Genomic DNA, 26,795 nt, shown 5'->3' on the forward strand with positions numbered 1-26,795 from the left:
AAAAATCAAAGTTTTCTACCTTCATATTACAATTTTCTTCAATATTTGTATTAAAAAAAAAACTCTATGAATGATCATTTGATGACATATTTGCTGCCGGAAAGAGCAGTGGTTTTGATGGTAGTATTTATACTGTGTTAACAAAGTTAAACCTGATTCAGTAGACAAGAAAAATCCCAGGGAAAAAATATTTTCAAGGCCTATGGGAATATTTTTCTACAGTTGATTATTTCCTTTTACAGAAAATAAAATTTTATAACAGCTTGACTATTTTATTTAAATAAGACCACTGCATGGTGAGTAATCAAACAGAACTACAGCACTCACAATATAATTCATTTTTCATAACGGTAATGATGACGATTGATATATTACTACTCAATAATCCAGATATGCAGTATATGTTTATTTAACATGATCAGATTAGGGTGTTCATGTATGAAAAACTATACATAACACATTTTAAATCTTACCTTGTTGTCTCCAGTAATGACGATGACACGAATACCAGCAGCACGACACCTCTGAATAGAATCAAACACTTCCTTCCGTGGAGGGTCCAACATACCCACAACACCTACAAATGTCAAGTTCACCTCATAAGTGTAGAACTTAGTAGAATCCCCAAGATCCATATCCTCAGGCTTCATAGGACTGTCTCCAGTAGCCAGGGCAAGGCAACGGAGGGTGTCACGCCCAGTACCATACTGCCGTGTAAGTTCCAGAATGCGGTTCTTCAAAGTGGCTGTCAAAGGCACCTGCCAAGTAAATGTTTTTTATAAAAATTATACTTTGTATATAGTTCCCTATTGTAATTGCTCAAGAGTATTTACATAAAAATGTGGATTCTGTAGCACTTAGCAATGGCACATCTTTTAAGGAAATAACTATGTTACATACATATCAGTGTGCAAGTAACACTAAATATGTCAAACTCAACCATTTAAGAATAAGGTCTAAGAAATTAAAAAACTGATTTACTATTAACAAATAACAAGATACTACCCTGATTTGAGGACTTATGTAAACAGATACATATATTCACTTTCTAAAAATAAACAAGTTCTGCATGTGGTACAAGTATGATATATTAGCTCCAGGTCCAATGCAAACATAAGCTCACTAATATGTGTGAAAATAAAATAAAATGTAACAAAGTGAATTCAACAATTTGTTAATATTTTCTTTTAATATAACTTATGAGATACTCTGTGTTAACCTGCTGAAAATTACTCAATTTTCTTTCAGCAATTTTTTTAAGTTAAAATTTCAAAAAAACTGATGCATGCAGTAAAATGTTATTTAGGAGAAATCTCATTACTATGCAGAAATCAGTGTAAGGGCAAAGCCCAAGGTACTCAATGCAACAGTCTATAATGCTGTTTTCACAGTTATGATACTATTATGGACAACCACAGCGGTACCATTCAAAACTCTGCACTAAGTACACATACTTTTTTGTGGAATTTACTTAGCTCTAGTATAAACTAAATTAAAAACTTAAATTTAAATCATGTTCTCAAAGCTATAGATTAACTTCTATATTTTATTATATGATGGAATTGACAAAGGGTTTGGTAGGCTTCCCTTGGTTGTAAGGCTGGAACTGAAAATCCATTCCAAAATATTCTAAACTAAGACTCACTCTGGCCTCCTACCAGCTTGACAGTATATGGCTGGAAAGACATTACTTCTTTAATGGGACCTCCAGGGATACCCATTTGAGTTCCTGAAGCATCTCTGTAAAACTTGCACACTGTTCGAACCTACCGATAACAAATCTAGCAGGCTGCCTGTGAAATGCTTTAATGTCTTCCTTTAATCCAAACTGGTATGGATCCCATAACTTCTACATTGGGCTCTAGAAATTATCATCCATAAATTTCTTTGGATTTGGGAATAAATTTAGTCTCAATGTGTCAAATTTGATAACAGTGTCCTTGTCGCAACTGTCCCTCGATTTTCCGTTGTCAAAGCATCTTTGTGAGCACACAGGATGATCATTATTTTTCCCTTAAGTTTGCAACCTACACTGCTTCTCAGACATTTATTACATCCATTTGGTCTACAAGAATTTATACTTCGATTAATCCTCTACTAAGAAGTCAGCAGAAAAATCCATGTTGTATCCGGGGAGGGGGGGGGGGAAGGCCGGGGGTGGGAAGGCCGGGGGTGGGAAGGCCGGGGGTGGGGGGGGGGAGGGGGGGGGGGAGGGGGGCAGGGAAGGCGGGTAATTTCTCAGTAACAAATCAACACACAAAATTGGTTAACTTATTTTTCTGAAACTGAAGAAATACTGCTCAGCAATTGGTTTTCACATTTAAAAAATGTGCTGCAACTTACATAAGGCCCTGTTATAATTAACCGTTTAAGTAAAATGTACTGCACTTTTCCCTTTCGTAGTTTCTGTGGCACCATCTACCTTTAATTACAGCTCACTCAATGACATATTGCGAACCTTCTTGGTGTTTTCATCTGTGGTTCCAGTTTTGGATCATCAACCTCAACATAGGTACTGCTTCATTTGAACAATATCAAACATTTATTAATTACTAAAAATCAAGAACCAGATTTTTTTATACAGCTTTTACGAAGTTTGACCAAACTTTCATTGGCAATAAATCATCTAAAATAAAACTTCACCAAAGTCCATTTAAAGAGCCCATCACTTCACAATTATTTTTAAGAAGGCCAAATTATAGTTTTGTTTGTGGTGGTCATGGCAAGACATTCTGCAAAATTTTACTAAATGCCTTCTTTGAAAACTATCTAGAAAAAATAGTTCAGAACTCCACTCATGTTGGAATACATTAAATATGTTTGAGGAAGTCCATGTTCAAACTGGTATCAGTCACCAGGAGGCAATTACAGCAACAGTGATTGTCAAAACACAAAAGGTAACTAAATCATGCAGCAAAGTTTGTGTGTTCAGCAAACTACAAAGAGAAACAGTAGGCTCGCATGTCAATGAGGAACTTTAAAGTTTTAGATCAGGACGGGAGCATGTATAGGAACAGTGACTCAAATTTATAAGAATAGTTGACCATATTCTGGTAGATATGTACCCAGTAAAAAAATTCATAATGGGACATGTTCTCCAAAGCATAGGGCTACAGGTAGAGAGATGCTGAATGAAATGCATTTGGCAATCATGAGAGTAATGCGTGAAGCCTCCGCCGACTATCATAGAAGAATATTGTCAAAAGACCTTTCACAAAACCCAAAGAAATCTGGTCACATTTATAGGCTATTAGTAGCACCAGTGTCCAGTCACTCATGGACGAGACAAGAAATCAAGTGAGCAGCGAAGTGAGAGCAGCAATGCTTAACTCCTGTCCCAATATGCTTGGCATGTAATTGTACAATATTCGAACATAATATTGTATATCACAGAATGACTTTCTCCGCACCTGGATTTTGAAAACTTAGGTCATGTGAAACCCAACTGGCACTTTTCTTACTTGATGGGCTGAAAGCCACATATCAATGCAGTAAAGTAGATTCAGCATTTCTATTTCCAAAAAGCATTTGATTCAGTACCACATGAATGCTTATTATCAAAAGTACGATCATACATGGTATCAGATGAAATATGTGACTGGGTTGAGAATTTCTTGGTAGGAAGGATGCAACATGTTATCTTGGATGGAGAATCATCAACAGATGTAGAACTAGCTTTGGATGTACCCTAAGGAAGTTGGTTGCATTCCTTGCTGTTCATGCTGCACATTAATGATTTTACAGATAATATTAATGGTAACATCAGACTTTTTGCAGATGATGCTGTTATCTACAATTAAGTACAGTCTGAACAAAGCTGAAAAATACATGATGAAATAATTACAATATTAGGAGAAAAATAAGTTGCTACCCACCATGAGTGCAGATGCTGAGTCGCAGATAGGCACAACCAAAAGACTGTCACACACTCGAGGAGCTCTTGGCCAAAGAGGCCTTCATCGGAATTTGACAAAAACACACACACACACACACACATGACCACGGTCTCTAGCTGCCCAGTCTGACCTTAGCAGCCAGAGACCATGATTTTTTTGTGTGTGTGTGTGTGTGTGTGTGTGTGTGTGTGGGGGGGGGGGGGGGCATGTGATTGTTGCCCAATTCTGATGCATGCCTTTTTGGGCAACAGCCTTTCATTGTACTTATTTGTGACTCAACATCTCTGCTATATGGTGATTAGCAAACTTATCCTTGTCATAATATTGTACAAATATTCAGTAAACCGTGATAAGAGTTCAAACTGGTGCAATGACTGGCAACATGCTTCAAATGTTCAAAAATGTAAAACGATGTCCTTCACCAAACAAAAAGTTAGTCTCCTATAAATATATTACTGAATCGCAGGTGGAGCCTGTAAGTCTTACAAATACTTGGTTATAACTCTTACAAGGCAACTCTCCATTGCAATCCCTCAGATTTAGTGCTAAAATGGCCCAATGGATAGGCTGTTAAAAACAGAATACAGATCAAGCATGAAAACAGGAAGAAGGTGTACTGAACATTGGGGGGTGGGGTGGGGGGGGGGGGGGGGGGGGGGGGGGAAGCTAAATAGAAACAGTGAATGGTTCAAGCTCAACAGAAGCAACATCAAGCAAATGTCAAGAATCATAGCGTCCTGTCATGGTTGCATGGCCACGCTGTTTGTCTGCGAAGTGGAATCTCCCCCTCTCCCCCCCCCCCCCCCCCCCCCTGTTCAAAACTCCCTCCGGGCCTATTTTTTTTCCTCCTCCCTCGCATCATTGTGAACTTTCTGTCTGGTCACTGACGTGTGTGTTCTTCAACGATCATACAATACATTGGTTATAGAATAGGAATCCTGTGGTAACAATATATTACCATCACAAGTAAATTTGATGAATAGATTGAGATGGCGAGATGCCACATAGACCTCTCACAGAAATGAAAATACCAAATAAACAGGTGTGAATTGTTACAAGGGAATTCAAGAGTCACAATTTCCAAAATGGAAAGCAAGATTCATAACGCGGTACATGTGTAGAACAAATAGGAGGTACATGTGTGTGTGGACGGACAGTTCATAATTTTGTGGAAAATAAACAAATAATATGTGGCCCATGGGAGAGTTGAACATCCATCTACCCCTTCCCAGTCCAACACTATGACCACAGAACGACACCACTGATATTCACAGGCACTCATGTTGCACATGTTACACTTTGACTGTTCTGTTTCTACTTTGTTTCTTTTTCACAGTTTAATACACCACCATACTGTTTTCATGCTTTATCTGTGTTCAGGTTTTGACGGACTACCCCTGGGCCATCTTACCATTAAATCTGAGGGGGGGTGTGGTGGGGAGTTTCCCTTGTTAGTAGGGACGTGAATTGGAATGACGGCATAGGCTCAGTTGTGGGTAAAGCCAAGTAGCAGACTTTGGTTTATTGGTAGAACAGAAGAGAAATGTAATCAGTCTACAAAGGAGATTGCTTACAAATCATTTATGTAACCAATTCTAGAATAGTGCTGAAGTGTGCAGGACCCATATCAAGCAGGATTCACAGCGGCTACTTAATGTATACCAAGAAGAGCAGCATGAATGGTTACAGGTTTTGTCTGATCAACGAGAGAGTGTCACTGAGATGCTGAAAGAACTGCACAGGTAGACACTTTAAGATAGATGGAAGACATCCCAAGGAAGTCTACTGACAAAGTTTGGAGAACTGGTTTTCATTGGTGACTCTAGGACAACACTGAAACCCCTCATACATCACTCCAACACTCCCCACACATCACTCGAACATGGTACCTGAGGATAAGATTAGATTAATTACAGCATGCAAAGAGCCATTTGAACAACCATTTTTTCAATGATCTGTATGTGAATGGAATAGGAAAAAGTCCTATTAACTGGTCTAGTGGGATGTGCACTCTGCCATGCATTTCAGAGTGGTTTACAGTGTATATATGTAGAAAAGCAAGATAGCACATAACTTACACTCTTGTGCAGCACTGGTGACCAAAGTTAAGTGCTAACTTTCACTTGTATAAACAACATCTCTGTACCAGACAACAACTTTCCAACTTGCCTCATGCTGTTGTGAATACACTTCACATAAAGCATTATTCACTGAACACATTTTTGCGATACAAATATGAATACAGCTAACGAGCTTTGTGTACAATAACTTAATTTTTAAGATAATTTTATCTATGCAGAAAATAATGTGATGGGACGAACATTTTTATGTCAATCTCTCACTAACACATACCTTCTGAGTGCCGACGCGAGCATGTGTGCAGCGGTCCAAGACACCTTCTGGGGCACCTTTGCAGAAAAGTTTGGGCCCAGATCCAAGGCGAGAAGCTTTTAGAGGAACACAGTAAGATGACATGGATTTGCGATCTCTGGAGAATTCCAGAGTGAATTCTTTCTTCCACTTGGTTTCAATTTCTTGGCGAACACAGATGGCAGCAGCACGACGATCCAGACCAATTTTGCTGACGTTAAAGGGATTAAGCTTCTCTGCCAACACAATTAAGGCAGTTTCTGTGGCTTCTCCAACTTTCTCAAAAGCTTGCTTGAATTCGTTGAAATCTATAGCCGAATCATTGCACATAACACAGATAGTAGCCAATTCATGTAATGTGTCATATTCACTGGCCTTTATCTTCTGCCCATGCAGGAAGACATCACCAATGGGTTCGTAAGTGGAACCAGTAATTTCAAATTCATGGAATGAGCTATCATTGCCGTCAATCTTCTCAAATATAAACATCCTAAAAAAGGTTTAAAAAATTAGAAATGATAGATGCAGTGAGAAGAACAATTAAATAAAATGTATATCTCTTGTGTTCATCGTACATGTCCACTTACAGAAAATTTTGTGTTTCAGAAGAAGCAACATATGAAGTTGTTTTTGCTTTACCTTCAGCTAAGACATTTGACTTTCCAACGATTGAGATGACATGAAATACTAGTTTACTATTATATTTCAATGATAATGAAACTGATAGAGGTGACTGTTAGGTGGTGGTGGTGGTGGTGGTGGTGGTAATAGTAGTAGTAGTAGTTGTAGTAGTAGTAGTAGTAGTAGTAGTAGTAGTAGTAGCAGCAGCAGCAGCAGCAGCACTAACGATGACAACAACAACTAACTAATGGGCAGTGGCACTTTTGAGTGAACAGAAGTGATTTGGAGTAGGAGTAGGAGTAGTAGTAGGAGTAGTAGTAGTAGTAGTAGTAGTAGTAGTGGAATGTGAGAAAAAAAGGGCAAAAGATGGCATTACTAGTAAGTTACATTATGATAATTCATAAAGGATGAAAGGGGAAAAGACAACTGAGAAGTACGTAAATAACATGCATTTGGTGGTGCAACGTAATATATTTTGCAAAGGAATGTACAGCCTTGCTAGTACATATTTAAGCTTCGTGGTGGTCATGTGCAAAAAAGTTAACAATTTATGCAAATGTTTAATAATGCACAGTGACATGCAAGGCAAAAACAATAAGGTTGCAAGTGCTTTCTTTGTAGCCAGCTGAGATCTCAAAACTATGAAACATAGTATGTGTGTGTAAATGATCCTATTGCATTTATAGATAATGACTGGAGTGACACGTAATTACAGACTCCTTGTTTTAAAGTTTTAATTAATCCTATATGTGAACAAACAACTTTTTGTACAAGTAAAAAGGTATTTTAATATTGTTTAGTGTAAACATTGATTCGGTGACGAACTTTAGAGAGACCATATTTTTCTGGTTGTTGCTGAACATCTGGAAAAATCATGATGGTGGTGAGTAGTTGACTACAGAGATGAGGACTCAACCTTTTCATAAAACTTGCTCCTTCTAAGATCAATTACCTGCTGACAGACATCTGATTTGTTGTCAATGTTCCTGTCTTGTCTGAGCAAATGACAGAAGTACAACCCAGGGTCTCCACTGAGGGCAGAGATCGGACAATTGCATTCTTCTTAGCCATACGCCTTGTGCCCAGGGCCAAACAAGTAGTGATGACAGCTGGGAGACCCTCAGGAATAGCAGCAACGGCCAGCGCTACTGCAATCTTGAAGTAGTAAACTGCACCCTATAAATTCATAAGCTCTATGATACACTCACATTAAAAGCTCAGTGGCCTATCTTTCTTATAAAAAAAAATTGGACAAGAGTGTCTTGGCAAAATTTGTAAGCAAAGGTATGACATAAATAGCAATTAATTAAAAAAGGTACCTTAATCCAGGAGCCCCCATGAGCTGGGTCATTGAAGTGGCCAATGTTGATCGCCCATACAGCAACACATATAACGGATATCACTTTCGACAGTTGTTCACCAAATTCATCCAATTTCTGCTGAAGAGGAGTCTTGATCTCTTCTGTTTCTGACATCTCAGTTCTGATCTTACCTGAAATATCATTGATGTACATGGGTTAAAATCTGCATGCCACTCTTAATAACATGAGTTTTAAATCTACAAATATTAGATTAATCCTTAACATTTCAGTACCACAGAAAGAAAAGAAAGGGCAGTTAGATTTCACATACTGTTAGCATATGAATCATTAGCTCATTTTATGTGCCTAAGGAAGACAATCTGCTCTGGTCCTGTTGAACTTATCATCACAACATTCATCAAAGGTCATCCTTCATACATACTAATTTCTTGTCTATTCTGCAGCTTGGCAGCATTGTTTTAACGTCATCCACCCCACAAACCCTGTCCCCTGCCCCTTTCATTATCATTGATGGAATAAATTTAAGTTGCTAGATCTATGTGGCCAGAACCAATTTCCATCAAAAAATATGAGTTTTTGATCATGTCAGGTTGTAAAATATAACAACATTTCACTCAATATTGCAAATGGCTTTGATCAGGGTGTGCAATATCACTGCAGCATATTGTACAGCTTTTTCACAGTATAAAAGAGCAAACCACAAAAGCATTATACACACTGAAGAAGATCACTGGCAATATTAGCAAAAACATTGGTACATTTTACAATACAAAGCGCTCTACAACCCACAAGGATTTTATGAAAATTGATGGTATAAATATTTGGCTATGGAAATGAGTGTTGTTGAATTTAAAACAGTTTTCAATTAATGTAATGTTTATTAAAAACTAAGATATTTGTATGTAATGTTATACATACCAATGGCTGTTGCAAGACCTGTTCCAATCACAACACCACGAGCTTTTCCAGCTGCTACATTAGTACCTGAGAAGAGGATATTCTTCTTGTCCTGTAACAAAGATTTTCAAATTGTAAGCTCTAATTGAAATTTTGTAAAAGTAGATATTGTTATATTTCTGTACATACTTTTCTGTACTGAAGGAGCTGTCAAGAGGCCGGGTACACTACAGGATACAATGAAGATGGAAAAAAGGAAATTTATACCAGTAATTCAATAAGAAAGAGCGATTTCTAATTGAAGATGGTGAAAGAGAAATCAGACAAAAGCGTGGTGACATTTGCTAACAACAACAATACCAAAACCATGTTCCTGCACACCAAACTTGAAGAAAGTTTTAAGATGAGAGATAATTGTCTGAATAATCATTCAAGCTAAGCAAAAGATCAAGTTAGTGTGCAGAAATTAAGTGGAGAGATGATAAACAACATAAATCAGACACATTGGCAAATAATAGACAAACATGAAAACACAAAATATGTTGGGAGATACGGACAAAGGTAAGATAAATCAGAAAAAGTGGGGGTGGGTGAAAGTGGAGAAAATGAACAAATTTGCATGGCAACATCACGAAGAAAAACGTTTGGGAGAGATCAGAAGCAATGCACAGTGTTAAAGAAAGAGGGATGTGTGATGTGGAATATGTGTTGAATTGTAAAGAGACTACAGAAATAGACCTCTCAGACTATAGTGTGTCAAGAACAATCACATATCGGCTGAAAAACTAAACAGTTTTAAAACTAAGATTTAAAAGAGCAGGTATTGCCAAGATTTAAAAAGAGCAGGTATTGCCAAGATTTAAAAAGAGCAGGTATTGCCAAGATTTAAAAAGAGCAGGTATTGCCAAGATTTAAAAAGAGCAGGTATTGCCAAGATTTAAAAAGAGCAGGTATTGCCAAGATTTAAAAAGAGCAGGTATTGCCAAGATTTAAAAAGAGCAGGTATTGCCAAGATTTAAAAGAGCAGGTATTGCCAAGATTTAAAAGAGCAGGTATTGCCAAGATTTAAAAGAGCAGGTATTGCCAAGATTTAAAAGAGCAGGTATTGCCAAGATTTAAAAGAGCAGGTATTGCCAAGATTTAAAAGAGCAGGTATTGCCAAGATTTAAATGAGCAGGTATTGCCCGTTTTGACTTATGGCACAGAGGCATTTTTAACATAAAATCTATTCATAAATTGACAATTATTCGGTGAGTATTAGTGGGGTGTACTGGGTGAAACTAGTAAACAAACAAATTGAACGGAAAACGAATTGGAGTGGAAGGGGTGAATACGAGTAAATTAAATAGAGGTGGGCAGCATATGTAGCCAGGTGAATGGACAAAGAAAGTTCTTTGCCGCACACCAAGATACAGGGTGTTTCAAAAATGACCGGTATATTTGAAACGGCAATACAAACTAAACGAGCAGCGATAGAAATACACCATTTGTTGCAATATGCTTGGGACAACAGTACATTTTCAGGCAGACAAACTTTCGAAATTACAGTAGTTACAATTGTCAACAACAGATGGCGCTGCGGTCTGGGAAACTCTATAGTACGATATTTTCCACATATCCACCATGCGTAGCAATAATATGGCGTAGTCTCTGAATGAAATTACCCGAAACCTTTGACAACGTGTCTGGTGGAATGGCTTCTCATGCAGATGAGATGTCCTGCTTCAGCTGTTCAATTGTTTCTGGATTCTGGCGGTACACCTGGTCTTTCAAGTGTCCCCACAGAAAGAAGTCACAGGGGTTCATGTCTGGCGAATAGGGAGGCCAATCCACGCCGCCTCCTGTATGTTTCGGATAGCCCAAAGCAATCACACGATCATCGAAATATTCATTCAGGAAATTAAAGACGTCGGCCGTGCGATGTGGCCGGGCACCATCTTGCATAAACCACGAGGTGTTCGCAGTGTCGTCTAAGGCAGTTTGTACCACCACAAATTCACGAAGAATGTCCAGATAGCGTGATGCAGTAATCGTTTCGGATCTGAAAAATGGGCCAATGATTCCTTTGGAAGAAATGGCGGCCCAGACCAGTACTTTTTGAGGATGCAGGGACGATGGGACTGCAACATGGGGCTTTTCGGTTCCCCATATGCGCCAGTTCTGTTTATTGACGAAGCCGTCCAGGTAAAAATAAGCTTCGTCAGTAAACCAAATACTGCCCACATGCATATTGTGGTCATCAATCCTGTGCACTATATCGTTAGCGAATGTCTCTCGTGCAGCAATGGTAGCGGCACTGAGGGGTTGCCGCGTTTGAATTTTGTATGGATAGAGGTGTAAACTCTGGCGCATGAACCGATACGTGGACGTTGGCATCATTTGGACCGCAGCTGCAACACGGCGAACGGAAACCCGAGGCCGCGGTTGGATCACCTGCTGCACTAGCTGCGCGTTGCCCTCTGTGGTTGCCGTACGCGGTCGCCCTACCTTTCCAGCACGTTCATCCGTCACGTTCCCAGTCCGTTGAAATTTTTCAAACAGATCCTTTATTGGATCGCTTTTCGGACCTTTGGTTACATTAAACCTCCGTTGAAAACTTCGCCTTGTTGCAACAAAACTGTGTTGTAGGCGGTGGAATTCCAACACCAGAAAAATTATCTGTTCTAAGGAATGAATCATGTTGTCCACAGCACACTTGCACGTTGTGAACAGCACATGCTTACAGCAGAAAGACGACGTACAGAATGGTGCACCCACATACTGCGTTGTCTTCTATATCTTTCACACCACTTGCAGCGCCATCTGTTGTTGAAAATTGTAACTACTGTAATTTCGAAAGTTTGTCCGCCTGAAAATTTACTGTTGTCCCAAGCATATTGCAACAAACGGTGTATTTCTATCGCTACTCGTTTAGTTTTTATTGCCATTTCAAATATACCGGTCATTTTTGAAACACCCTGTATGAGATAAGAAGACAATAAAATGGAAGGTGTGTAGATTATACTAGAAAATTGTAATGCATTGAGCTGACAACTGTAATGCATTGAAAAGTCTAGAGGGGTCCTTGTACAATTTGTATGATGATGATCATGATCCTTGTCCAACAGTCACTTAACACTGGCTGCATGCAGAACTAGATCAGTATGTCACAAGGAAGCATATGGTACTAAGACAAGCAACAGACTACATTCTACTCTCATATTATCATCATATTTTGCACTGTGACCTATGGGCACTATTCCGTAACACTGAAACATGCTAAAAGTATCATACATAATGTATACAGTTTCAATCTAACCTGGTTTACAGCCCGAGGGTCTGGTACTGGGTCTGTATGCTTTATAACTGACACAGATTCCCCAGTCAGAATTGACTGGTCAATCCTCAGAGTAGTGGAGAAAATTTTTACGAGTCGAATGTCAGCTGGAATCTTGTCACCCACTGAGAAAGACAATAGTTACATATTGATTAAATGACATTTCAGTGGAACACTACATTACTTGATATAACCACACAAAAAATTAAAGTAAACAAAAGTTACAAGATAGCTGTTTTCAGTACTACTGATTCTCATCTTAAAAAGTATTACAATGCTGTATATGGAAAAAAAATATGAGTAGATAATAGTAACATGTTACAGGTTCCATTTGAAAATGTTGCAGCAAGTAGACCCCATTTCACATTTCATAGTCAGGAATTCTCTAGGCCTGCTTTTTGATTTAAAAGTCATTTCAGATAGTATCAGATATCTTTTGGCAAATAATGGGCAGTTACTTACTGAATTCAAACTACATAATCATAAAAATATTGCAGACGATTGTACATCATTTGGTGAGTTTCTTTAACAGGTCGTATGTCGTATGAACTACAAAGAGGTTATGTCAGGCAGCAAAGTGTTGTGCCAAGAACGATAAAGAAAGCAAAGAAAAATGTGAGAAAACAAAAATCTCTTGGAATGGAGAAATTCCCATTCACACATAAACAGCATTTAAGTCAAAGCTTGCAAAACTGAGGTGTGTGTGTGTGTGTGTGTGTGTGTGTGTGTGTGTGTGTGTGTGTGTGACTTCACAGCCGCTACTGATAAGTCGCGTTTTTCTATTAGTTCTGGCTGTTACACTATCAGTAATTAAGCTCGCTCTTGTTGAAATCGTGTTTATTTAGAAATATTTAACTCGCTACAAACATATTTTCTTTGAAGTTGCACTCGCATAACGCACAAGGGAAGAACAAATACTGTATAGTGATAAAACTTCTTAAAGCTGTTTAAAGGCAATTCACTTTTTGCTTACTTTTCATGTAATTAGAAGTAGATAAAATAGGCAAAGGAAATGAAATGCAGATGTTACACAAAACCTGACTGATAGAGCAAAATTGGCATTTTCATTAAAATATATTGCTAATCTCTGTGCACCATCTTAGTTAACCAACAATTATATTTTTTTGCAACAAACTCGTATTATTAGTTAACAGTTCCAATCAGCAGTGAACTTGTGGGCCATAATCAGCTACTCATGTTAAACAATTTACAAAAGCCAGTCAGACAGAAACCAATAACAAATTATGAAACAATTGGTATATTACAAGGCCAGAAAAGCCATCTCGATTCCAAGCAGTATTTAAAAGTAAACAAATACACCTATTAATATATCTTAACTTCTAAATGAACAAATGAAAATATTGATACCTGAGACCTCCACAATATCTCCTGGAACAATTTCTTTGGCACGGATTTTTTGTACTCCAGATTTATCACCTCTTACTACTTTGCCCATTTCAGGCTCATACTCTTTTAACGCTTCAATTGCAGATTCAGCATTTCGTTCCTGGAGCATACAGAAGTGCGAAATGAGTAAAATGAATTTTTGCTTATCTGTAACTACTATTTCTCTCTCTCCACATGCATTACAATGTTAGTTTTAACACAATTTGAAGCCTATCCAAATTTCTCTTCAACCAAACTGAGTCACAACTAGATACGAATTCGGCAAATATTAGGGTACATTCAGAAAAGTGTGATCGTGTACAGAATAAAATTTTAGCCTGAAGAATTCAATAACATATTTTTGTAACACAGCAAACAAGGGATGCATCATTACATCAGTCAATTTTAAAAGAGCATTTGATAGCAGAGAGCAAGAATATCTTTTCGGAATACTAGCTGGATTTGGATTCAACCTGGAGGCAACAAACATGCAAAAATTTAAAAAAACTCAGACACAATCAAAAGTGAAATTTATGAGAGAACTGTGCAAAAGTGCAAAGAATTAACCCCCCCCTCCCCCCCCCCACACACACAGTAACATAAGGTTATTATCTTTTGACATTATATAAAATTATTACCTGCCAAACACCAACCACAGCGTTGGCAATGAGAATAAGCAAAATAACAAAAGGTTCAACAAATGCAGTGACTGAATCTTCATGCTCTTCAAACAAGGCAAGAACCTGCAACAGAAACTTTGCTTTAGAAATAATAGTGTTGTCAAATTTGAGATATATATTTTAAGAAATGATGCACTACAGATTTCTAATGTTATTAAATATGTAACATCTAAGGCAACAATTTAAGACTAATTTAAATAAACCAAATTTATTTTTCATGGACTGGCAGAAAGCAGGATATTACCAGAATGAAATACAATCAAATGATAAGTGGCTTTGAAAAACTAGACCCCCCTGAATTCTTGATCAGATACCATTTGGTGGTGCAGAAAGGGTTCCCAAACTTCATTTTGTACTGGGACCATGAGGGTTAATGTTTAATAATTTTCTTGAAAGCTACTGATATTAACAAGGACAATATTACATTTAAATGTTTTAATGGAAATTGCAAGATCCATGAGCACAGTTTATCCTTTACATATTCAATTATGAAAGACTACACGGAAGCCACCATTCTGATTGAATTTCAACAAATCCATAATTATGCCAGTAGTATTTTCAGCTGCTAGTTGCAATATTATTAACACAGAACATGAGACTGAGTATCAGGAACTAAAAAATGTTATCTTAATACATTCAACTTCAAGATAAATGTACGAGTGTGTAAGTTCCATCTTGCCATTCTAAAAATTTCTGTAATAATTGGACGGCTGAGAAAAGTCACGCAAGTCAATGTTCGCAGTTCTGAGATATCCAGCTGTTCAGAATATACTACGACCAATCTGTTATGGTGCTTAGTGGCGTATTCCAATCCCTAAAACTTTCAATAAAGTTACTGTACATGGTTCATTGATTTTTCTGTAGTGTCAAACACAAAATTATTGAATAAGTAGCTATTTTAACTTACAGCACAATGTTTCTCTGCCATCCAATTGTAATCCATGGTTTACTCACAATTTATCATTCCACCCCATCAACTGGGAGCTCCAGCTATTCCTCCCAACAATTTATTATATTTCAAAATTGATACAAAAAAAAAACATTTTAAATGTCACTGGACATTTACTTAATTTGCAAATGAAAGACAACATTGTGTAGCTTTCCAGTCTCTTGATTTTATGATCACTAAGAGAATTCTTGTCAGTGAAATTCAGCTCAACTTCTTTCCACAAACATTTAACTTCTTGCTGGCATGTCTGTTTTGACTTGTTATCATGCCATTTCCACATTCATTGCAGAAGTTTTGGTACAAATTCATGTTGAACACAATGACAGTGGTTTCATATGTGTTGCAAAATATCACTAGTGACTCACAGGCAGCGATTTAGACCAGCGTGGCAGATAACTTCCTGAATGAAATCTGACACTTGTGTGGCACTTGTTCCAAATCGGTGCATCCCATGCCGAGGATGTAGCCAAAGAGGGGGTCCAGTGTCCGGACCTCCCATCCCCCTCCCCCAATCACCTGAATGAAATTACATGTGACCTAGTTGCCGTGTAGTGAAATTGAAAGATAAAAGGGATGATAAAGACGTTTCAGTTTGAGGGTGTTGCTGCAGCATAGATGGAATGTAGCGTTACTCTGACGCAGGTATATAAGCACTGACTTGAAGGGATGTGTGTGGCATTTGTGTCGTTCTAACTTGCATGAAGTAAATGAGAAAACATAACTATGGCAATGTTATTACCAACTGCATCCGAACAGGAACAATATGCTGTTATTTTTTTCTAGGCTTCCAAATAAGAAACACTGCTACCTCCATTGAGGGATGACAATTTTTATGGGCAGCATGTCTGTCGGAAACCACCATTGTGGAATGGTGTGACAAGGGGTTCTGCAATTCATGATAATGAACTCAAGCAGGAGACAGTCTAGCACCCATCCTACAATCGTCATCGGCCCAGTACGATTCCCATGCCTTCAGTGCCCTTAAAAAAATGCCTTGAAAGGTCGACAATACCTTTCAGATGAGGATGTGCACTCTGCACTTTCTAACTTCTTCACGCAGCAGCACACGGTGTTTTCACAAATGGGTTTCTTCAACCTGCTGAGTCATTGGGATGATTGCTTCAATGATCACTGCAATTTTGCCTGAGTGTCACACCAATTCTGGAATGTATGGCCTTCGAATGGAAACTTTTTATTATACCTTATATTCTGATAGTCAATCATATTGCAAAACAGGGATACATATTATCATTAGTCAACAAGAGCACTGATGGATTTAAACCATCTATACACAGATTGCACTATCCTTACTTTAGCCAAGACCAACCACTGTACATTTATGGCCTTACTCAACTTCAGTTGTTGTTTCGTAAATCAGTTCAGTTCTTACTTGCAGTCAAATTTGATATAGGTGTTGTCTTATTTATTTTTGCTGTGCACTGTTGTTATAGTTTTTAAGTATGGAGAAGTTTGCAACACGAAAGAAGAGGAAAATCAATTCTGATTCATCCAACAGCATTATGGTAAGTTACAAATTTGCATGCATTACAATAACAACCTAATTACCAATCTGTAGCAGTTTAATGTTAACATTGGATTTGTTAGTAGGTGACAGGTAGAATTTTGAAGTCTCAAAACTTCAGTGTTTTGCAAGGCAGCAGATAGTAAAAATTATTACAAATAACATTATATTAAAATCAGTGCATAAAAACACACTTGGATTTTCCAGCGTTCCCAAACATTGTGTTGATCAACAAAAATAACAGCCAAACAGCCATGGTTGCAGTTCTTTCATAAATTTGCTCAAAATCACTTTGTTCTCAGCCCAAATGACAAAATATTGCCCAATCTTATCACCTGAAAGGCCCTCACTTGTGAAAATCAATTCTGATATGAAACAATTGGGAGGGGTTAGTGGAGGGCACAAGTAATGTGTAATGACAGCACATTCCATAATATGTTTGTTTCTAAAAGATTTTTTCAGCTAGCTGCTTGAATTTGTCTGAACCAACTATGCCCTGCATCTCTCCCCCACCTCCTTTTGTTCAAAATCAACTTACGCACTTGGAATACTAGAATAACTGAAGCCACGAATTTCTTGCACAATTAAATATTAAAATATGAACGCACTCATGCATTATCAAATAACAAAGCACGTACATACTATACCACCATTCCATTTTTTGTTATGACACATTTTATCTTATTAGAAAAAATGCAGAATAACCATTTTTTTTCAAATTCTCCACCAAGTAGGGGTGGTTGGCGCCAAAAGGCGCTGAACTAGCAATCACTAGATTTGGGAGATGAAGTGGTCCGAATCCATCCGCTGGCAACCTTTATGGGACTCTGTGGTTTCCCATTTTCAGTTTAGGTAAATGCTGGGGTTGGTCCCTCACTGGGCCAGAGCCAATTCCTTCCGTATTCCTTTCATTCCTGACAGATTCCAATTCCCTTAAAGACACAGCCCTCTGCTTAAATGATAAGAGCTGCACCGAAGGCAAGCCGAGCATCTCTTAAGAGACTGCTGGGGGAGGGTGGGGGAGAGGGGAGGGTTATATGTACTGGAAGGAGACGTGTTCAAACATTTCTGCAGCTTATTCTGCAAGGGTGATAAACACCGGACCAAACCGGAAATGTGTCCACACAAGCACCACATCACCCCCACCCCCCAAACTAACTTGCCTTTCCTTCGACTCTTGGTAAGACTAAATTTTTTTGTGCTTTGCCTCCTCTGGCGCACTTCAGCTTGGCACCGCAAGAGGCCGTTAGAGCAGCTTGTGCTTTAAACTGGCTGTGGATGAACATGTACTATTTCTATATTATAACTAAAGTCTAACTTTTATTTGTGACGAAGTAAATACTTACGAATGATATGATGGCTGCAAGCAGCAAAATTTTAACTAGAAGGTCATCGAATTGCTCTAATACCAACTGCCATATCGACTTGCCTGAAACAAACAAACAAAAAATTATGGAGCAAATCACAGAAATAATTGTAATTTCCAAAACTGGATTAACAGCGCCACAACATACTATTTAATCAAAATTAAATTTATGCTGGAGGAAAGACGCCAATGGCCTAAGAAACCAGTAATTACACCTATGTAAAAAAGCCTAACATGCAAGACAACCACTGTGCTGTTCAAAGTATTTGCACAATGAGGTATTGAAATACCGGATATTTTGCATGTGATAGTACTGTAAGCGCTGTACCGATTTCAACTCAAATGACGTAATTTCTGCAGTTCCTCTGCTTTTCGGTAGTGCTACTAATGGGAGGAGGAGGATGACGGCGAGGGAGACCTAATGAAACATTTTATAATCACTGCTACTCTACTTCTAAAGAACACCAACACTAGATGTTTGGACCATATGGTTTCTGATTTCCTCATCTCCACGATGTTACGACTATGGTTAACAATTAGAAATTCTACACGAGGGATTTATTATTAGCTCCTATGGATGCGACAGTAATCAGAATTCATGATTATACTGTTTCAACCTCAGAGAAATCTGAATTCCTGCAAAAGATTTAAACAGTACTGTCACTGAAAAATTATGAGTGAGACTTTGTTGCCAGAAGTGATGTATGAAACTACAAAATCTATAGCCTAGATAACAGGCCGCAGCCGCTCTATGTAGGTTTACTCACATACAAATGTGTGAAGTAGTGTCACTTTTCTCTTCAAGCTTGCCTAACAGTTCGATTCAAGAGAGGCGAAGCAGCAGTACAGGTGAAGAAGCGAGGATGAGGGAAGGATAATGGCGTTTTAAGGTTTTTTGTCTACTGGGCTTTAGGGCAACAGCGGCAAATCTAAATGAGGATTATCTCCCCTTGAATAAGAGCATGAAGTCTTCACCATTCCATCACCTGATCGGTGATAAAGTGCCAATTTCACCAAAATGCACACTTTCCAATAACAACGGTCGACAATGGTTTCCGCCTTCGAGAATTCCTAATAGAATCTCATTTTGTGAAGCACTGATGGTGGCATATTTACAAAGCAGAAAGGAATTGGTGGTGTGGGGACGCCAGTACAGTGAGTAACCGACACGGTTTCTTTTTTGTTTTTGAAATTTAGACATCTTAAAATGCTATTTTAATGCTTTTTTTTGTCAGAGGTACAGGTACAGTGTACCGGTGCTTCCAGTTACAAAAAGAGCACTGTATACAGGGTGAATCAACAAAGACTTGCACTGCTAGTATTGTGGAAATGGAATGTGTAACTGTTGCGCATTTTTCCCAGCATGCATTGGTAGTCAGGGGCTCATATTGTTAGTCAATCAACAGAATGTAATAATACTTAGAAAGTGTATTTTTTGTGCAATAATACACTTTTTTATAGGGAACAAAGGTTATTGACATTAAAAAACAAAGTCGGGTAAATTAGGACGTCAGAGGTGTTTGCTGCAGGATTCTAGTGCGAGTTTTATGAGAACGTATTTTGCAAAGTTTCCACACCGACACTAGTTTGAGCCAGTCAACCTGCACAGTTGCTAGGTACTATGATGTTATGTTTGTCTTGAGTAGACTGCGACTTGCTGGTCAGAGTGAGACAGTCCAAGCACTAGGTCATGAGTGGACGACGGGATTTACCAATACTGAAAAAGTCGACATGCTTATGGTGTATGGTGGGTATAGGAAGAATGCAGCTCGTTGTTGCACAGTTTATGCGATATGATATGCCAATAGATATCAACCATCTCGGCAATTATTTATCAACCTCTTCAACCATTAATGTAAAAGTGCTAGCATATCGCCTAGACAATGTAACACAAAAAATAAGTTGATCCGCAAGTTAGCACCCTCACAATCGCACGAGAAAGTGGCATCAGGCAGGCTGAGTCCTACACATTCTCTATCGACATAGGCTCCATTCCTGTCATATTGCTCTCCATCAAGAGCTGCATCAAAATGATTATGAGAATCATGTTAACTTCTGCCTGGGCATTCAGACAGGATACTTCAGATGTATTGTGCACTTTTTTAGTAATGAAGCCACATTTATCTATCAGCCAGAAGACGACCGCACTATGTGCTACTGGTTTGTCCACAATCCCTGTTGGCTTCGTCAGGTGGAACATCAGCGTCCGTGGTGTGTAAATTTGTGGTGTGGGATAGTGAGTCATCAGCTCATAGAGCCATTTTTCATAGATGGAACACTCAACGCGCATAACTATCACAGTCTCCTAACAAACCGCCTTCTACTGATGCTAGAAGACGTTCCTCTGCAGACTGGGAGAACCCTGTGGTACCAACGCGATGTAAATAAAAATGTAGTCTCAGAAAAAGTCCCATAGAGAACGCTGCGTCTCCAGTCATGGATCAGAACAATGCTGTTTATGTACCCAAGAGAACTCAATACTAGACTGGTGAGTACTACATGACACCATGCTGTGATGTCTGATGTCACAGTCGCCACGATAAGACGGAGGAAATTGCCAGAATGGTCTGCTAAACAACAATACGCGTTGCTGTATAAGTTTACTGAATGAATTACTCTAAGTCGGCAACTACTTCGAAGGCCCAAAGCCAATATGCAGGGTGGTCCATCTGAAGTTTCAGACGAGATTATCTCGAATTCTATACATTGGGTAAAAATAATGGTTAAGGCAAGTTCGTAAGCTCAAAGCGGGACATCAAATGATACTACATGTGAACTTCAGCCCCTGCCCCCTTGGGTGGGGCACAGGCAACTTTTATATCTTAAATGGAAACATCCATTTTTATTGCAGATTCGGATTCTCCATAAAAAAGTAATTAATTTTTGTCTTAAACATTTTTTTAAACCATTGACAGAAGGTGCTAAAATTGAGAAAAAAGTAAAATTGGGGAAGAACTCTGATATATTTAGAATTATCTAACAAAGAGGCATCAAATCAATGAAAAATGCGCACCAATACTTTCGTTACGCCAAATTAAGCTATTTTTGGACAAATGTACTATATCCTACTTTTAGCGTTACACAGGAACAACGACACTGATGCAGTAGAATGATGTTCCCATGGGGTGATTCATTAGTGAGAGTCCCCTTGCCTCTCACAATTTAGGGTGCCTCATTAATGAAATTTGCCATGAAGAAATTGTTCTAAATTATCCCCATTTGCTTCAATGCATAAAGTCAATCGTTTGCGAAAGTTGTCCCCGTTTTGAGTAGCACATCCCGTAGTATGGCTGCACACACTCTTTGAATGCAATGCTCCATATCATTTCGGGCTGAGGGCTGTCTGTCAAACAATATTTTTTAAATAACCCCACAAGCAAAAATCACTAGATGTTAGGTCTGGTGAACGTGGAAGCCACTGAATTGGTCCGCCGCGTTCTATCCACAGACCAAGGTACTGTAAATTTAAAACGTTCCGCACATATTTACCATAATGGGAAGCTGCTCCATCCTGTTGGTACCACATTCTTCATCAGTGACCATAATGAATCTTAAAAAAAAGTCACCTCTTATTTTCAAGGCCTTTTGGCAGAAATGCAAGCCTATTTGCTTATCTTTCGGCGTTAATGCCTGTATCAGTGCGATATTATATGCATGATATTTATGTGCCTTCAAAATCCTCAAAACAGTTCATTTCGGTTTTCCTGTTTGTCTCTGAATCGCACGACTACTAATCCAGTTGAACACAGGAGAGAACGGTAAGGGAACGAGCGTCATTTTCATTGTATTCGCGATGACGAGGTGGGCGGGGCATGTATCCATTTTGAGCTCGTTGAGGGCAATTACGAATAATGTTTACGCTTGGATGTCGTCTGTTTGGGAAACGATCCGCATACAATTGCGCAGCTTCAGCGTAATTGTTATGGCATTCACCTAAAATTAACTTCATATCAACATCTGTAGGAGGATAGTGAGCCATGTTTCGCTAAAGAATAATTTACTTTCGTCAGTTAAGGTTTACGGTTTACCATCTGAAAGTGAAGTGACGTCTGATTGCATTGTACCGACCTTTATTCTGAGTCATAGTTCGCAGTTTGGCCACGGTAGCGCCACAGTAGGATGAGTAACGCAATTGTGAAGAGTTCCCTAACGAGATTTTAATACCATTCCGCCTCCCTCCATCAAAAACTGTGGCGGGTAGGATACATTTTGCAAAAAATTCTTCCACAATTTTAATTTTTCTCGATTTCAACGCCACCTTTCAATGGGTTAAAAAATGTTTCAGACAAAACTTGATTACTTTATGGAGAATCCGAAAAAAATAAATAGGGGTTCCCATTTCAAATTTAAAAGTTTCCTCCCGTCCCATCCAAGGGGGAAATGTTATTCCCGCTGTATCGTGCGATACGAATTGCGTGGAGCGACTAGCACGTCCTGTTACGGTATGATGCGTATCTGTGTTATATCCCCTGTCGTCCTAGCGTGAACCTGTTACGCCGCTTCCATTTTGTTTCCATGCGTTCTACCGACGTAAGTTGCTTACGCATCATATCAAGTGTCGCATCGCATATCGTATCGCCTCAGCTCGAACCGCGCCGTAATGGTTGCTGGCAATTATCGCCAGCTGATGACATAGTTACAAATTATGGCTCGTAGATACACTTGAGGAGACTGCAACAGGTCTGTGCATTGCCTTTTGGGGTCAACTGGAGAGTTGTGTTGACAATAATAGCAAATAAGTATCTGTACACTGTGAATTTGGGGTTTACGCATCCATTACCAACAGAGCTACTGACGGCCTTGGGAGAGCCAGTCCTTACAAAACTACCATCTGGTGAGCAACATGTACGCGACAGGCGAAATACCCTCAGAATTCAAAAATAATATAATAATTCCAATCCCAAAGAAAGCAGGTGTTGACAGATGTGAAAATTACCGAACTATCAGTTTAATAAGTCACGGCTCAAAATACTAACACGAATTCTTTACAGACGAATGGTAAAACTAGTAGAAGCCGACCTCGGGGAAGATCAGTTTGGATTCCGTAGAAATATAGGAACACGTGAGGCAATACTGACTCTACGACTTACCTTAGAAGAAAGATTAAGGAAAGGCAAACCTACGTTTCTAGCATTTGTAGACTTAGAGAAAGCTTTTGACAATGTTGACTGGAATACTCTCTTTCAAATTCTGAAGGTGGCAGGGGTAAAATACAGGGAGCGAAAGGTTGTTTACAATTTGTACAGAAACCAGATGGCAGTTGTAAGAGTCGAGGGACATGAAAGGGAAGCAGTGGTTGGGAAGGGAGAAAGACAGGGTTGTAGCCTCTCCCCGATGTTATTCAATCTGTATATTGAGCAAGCAGTAAAGGAAACAAAAGAAAAATTTGGAGTAGATATTAAAATTCATGGAGAAGAAGTAAAAACTTTGAGTTTCGCTGATGACATTGTAATTCTGTCAGGGACGGCAAAGGACTTGGAAGAGCAGTTGAACGGAATGGACAGTGTCTTGAAAGGAGGATATAAGATGAACATCAACAATAGCAAAACGAGGATAATGGAATGTATTCGAATTAAGTCGGGTGATGCTGAGGGAATTAGATTAGGAAATGAGACACTTAAAGTAGTAAAGTAGTTTTGCTATTTGGGGAGCAAAATAACTGATGATGGTCGAAGTAGAGAGGATATAAAATGTAGACTGGCAATGACAAGGAAAGCGTTTCTGAAGAAGATAAATTTGTTAACATCGAGTATAGATTTAAGTGTCAGGAAGTCATTTCTGAAAGTATTTGTATGGAGTGTAGCCATGTATGGAAGTGAAACATGGACGATAACTAGTTTGGACAAGAAGAGAATAGAAGCTCTTGAAATGTGGTGCTACAGAAGAATGCTGAAGATTAGATGGGTAGATCACATAACTAATAAGGAAGTATTGAATAGGATTGGGGAGAAGAGAAGTTTGTGGCACAACTTCACTAGAAGAAGGGATCGGTTGGTAGGACATGTTCTGAGGCATCAAGGGATCACAAATTTAGCATTGGAGGGAAGCGTGGATGGTAAAAATCGTAGAGAGAGACCAAGAGATGATTACAGTAAGCAGATTCAGAAGGATGTAGGTTGCAGTAGATACTAGGAGATGAAGCTTGCACAGGATAGAGTAGCATGGAGAGCTGCATCAAACCAGTCTCAGGACTGAAGACCAGAACAACATCACACCAACAACAGTAAAACCTTCCAGCACCGAAGTAGGCAAGAGAACACTTGCTTCGAAACCTGTATTAATGATTGAGGGTTCTATTTATCGGCAAATTCAGGATTTGTCTGGAGCCTGACGATCGACAGCCAGCAATCGGGCAAGCATCCTCATGGTTTAGCAAGGTGCCGCAGTCACAGAATTCGGACGTTGCGCCTGTCATGCCCATCGGTGGTAATTTGAGGACTGTCCAGCTCTACAGTTCACATCGATGCTATGTTAGTCTTGCAAGAGGATAAAGCACGACCGTGCAGTCCAAAGCTAGTCACCATTAACACCAGGGGGCAAGAATCAACAGAATGAAATGGTCTGCTGTATCTGCTGAAATGAAGCCGAATAATCACTTTTAACACGTGCTGGGGCTTACATTGCGTCGACGCAGGAAGCCTGCTCATTCACTGGATTATCTCAGAGGGGCCGCCGACAAAGAGTCCCAGCGAAGAGAATGTCTAGAACTATACAATTCGGTACTATGGTCAATAGAAGAATCCGTAGTCTTAACAGTTGCGGCGGCATTACAGTACTATTACTTTTCCTGAATGTTCAACAAAATCATCTGACTGTAATTAAATAGTCAACTCCCGAATTCCACCAAAAACAACAGGAAAGAGAATGTGCACGCCTTAAACTGGAAATTCGCTTATTAACAAATGAAAACGTTACAAAGATACATGTATGTGGTTCAGATCGACCGACTGGTATACTTTCAAGCAATAAAGAATGAAGTGGGGCGAAGAGGGCTATACAGTATAAGGAACAGCAATTTGTTAATAAGCGTAGTTCCTCCGAAAAAATTCTGAATGGTATATATCGACTTCAGAAACATATACAGCGAAATATGGAAACCAGAATTTTTAACAACATTTCTCGTTCTGGGGAGCTATTACAACGAGATCCACAATTCTATTCGCATCTCACACGTCACACGATAATTACGTAGGCATATTACTAACATGAAAGATATCAAACTTGCTTTAAAAAGTTTAACTCTACATGACCTGATCTTTCCAGCGGAATGTTTTTTCGCTCCAGCTTTTATAATGCTCAGTCTGCAAATTCACTATCATCATTTGTACACATCATATGGCTATAAGGTGACTTGCGTTCCAGTTTTTTTTTTTTACTGTATTTTATGCTGAAGTTTTTCACTGGTCTCTTAGTGCCTTTAGTCAGTCTCTGACAGAAGGCAACCCTCTTAGCCTGGTGCAACGTAACGCTTTAATCTGGGCTGTTTAAGAGAATAAATGCGTGATACGTGCCCAGTTGGAGCCTAGCAGATTCGCGTATCAAACTGTACGGACGCTGCAGTCAGGTGCTAAATGAGAGTGAACGACAAATCTGATGACAGCCACCCCTTTTTTCACGCAATTACTCGTGGGTAATAAATGCCTCTATTCACCTAGAAAAAATAACGGCGGGCCTATAAAGTGACTCCTACGAATTTACTTAACTTCTACACATTACAGCAGCAGTTAGAAAACTGCCAACGAAAATTCTGTCAGTGATTATGTGCTCTGCGGTTAGAAAGTGGCTAAGTTGCATGGAAACCGCCGTAGAAATATCTCCGTTCTACGAAATTCGGGAATCATCGCATTATAATATGCAAGAGCATACAAGTGAAAATTTGAGGTGTTTCTATATAACACATACATGAGTCAAAGTAATATTTAACAAAATATCAAAACTGTGAGAGTTTTCAGCGTGTAGCAATGACAGCAAAGTCCTCGTTTCATTGGATTACTAAATTAAAACATATATCGAGCTGCATCAAACCAATCTTCAAACTGGAAACCGGCATCAGTCAACGCCAGTCACGATCGATCAATTCGTTTCTCACGGAAGTTCGTTGTTAAGTACGTCGTGTAAGAACAATGTGTATGAAAATAATCCTGGAAATTCTTCACAAATATAATTCCTAAATATTGTGAAGTTGTTCGATCAGTACAGTAGGAAATTAACTCATATATAACTGAAAAAGAGACGGCAAATAGCATCAAAGAGCCACAAGGCACTCTTTGTTAGACATTATATGCGAATGTACAGTAACAACGTTATTCTTAAAATTTAAGTCCACGACGTTAGTAAAAAGCTCCTGCCGTTCCTAATCCGCTCACTATTGCGTCTAGCTTACTGTGTCAAACAAATTCTTCCTTTAGTTCCTAATCGTTATGGTCAGCTGGACGTACATCGACCTTTTTTCCTGCAGTACAGTTGTCCT

General features: G+C 38.9%; 1 protein-coding gene across 20 annotated transcripts in view; it reads right to left on the reverse strand.

Moving 5' to 3' along the window:
- LOC126274109 (calcium-transporting ATPase sarcoplasmic/endoplasmic reticulum type) overlaps nucleotides 1-26,795 on the reverse strand; it is a 93,864-nt gene that overhangs the window by 24,029 nt on the left and 43,040 nt on the right. For all 20 annotated transcript variants that reach the window (XR_007550121.1, XR_007550127.1, XM_049977092.1 and 17 more), the window contains exons 4-12: nucleotides 18,306-18,388; nucleotides 14,447-14,551; nucleotides 13,791-13,929; nucleotides 12,405-12,547; nucleotides 9,128-9,218; nucleotides 8,207-8,379; nucleotides 7,840-8,063; nucleotides 6,249-6,756; nucleotides 474-758 (exon numbers count right to left, since the gene is read on the reverse strand). Coding sequence is in view for 18 of the 20 variants with exons in the window: in XM_049977092.1 (XP_049833049.1) it covers nucleotides 474-758; nucleotides 6,249-6,756; nucleotides 7,840-8,063; nucleotides 8,207-8,379; nucleotides 9,128-9,218; nucleotides 12,405-12,547; nucleotides 13,791-13,929; nucleotides 14,447-14,551; nucleotides 18,306-18,388 (1,751 nt within the window). In the remaining 2 variants the exon portion in view is untranslated. The remainder of the gene's footprint in view (nucleotides 1-473; nucleotides 759-6,248; nucleotides 6,757-7,839; nucleotides 8,064-8,206; nucleotides 8,380-9,127; nucleotides 9,219-12,404; nucleotides 12,548-13,790; nucleotides 13,930-14,446; nucleotides 14,552-18,305; nucleotides 18,389-26,795) is intronic.

This window comes from Schistocerca gregaria, chromosome 1, assembly GCF_023897955.1.
Source record: "Schistocerca gregaria isolate iqSchGreg1 chromosome 1, iqSchGreg1.2, whole genome shotgun sequence".
NCBI classification, from domain to species: Eukaryota; Metazoa; Arthropoda; class Insecta; order Orthoptera; family Acrididae; genus Schistocerca; species Schistocerca gregaria.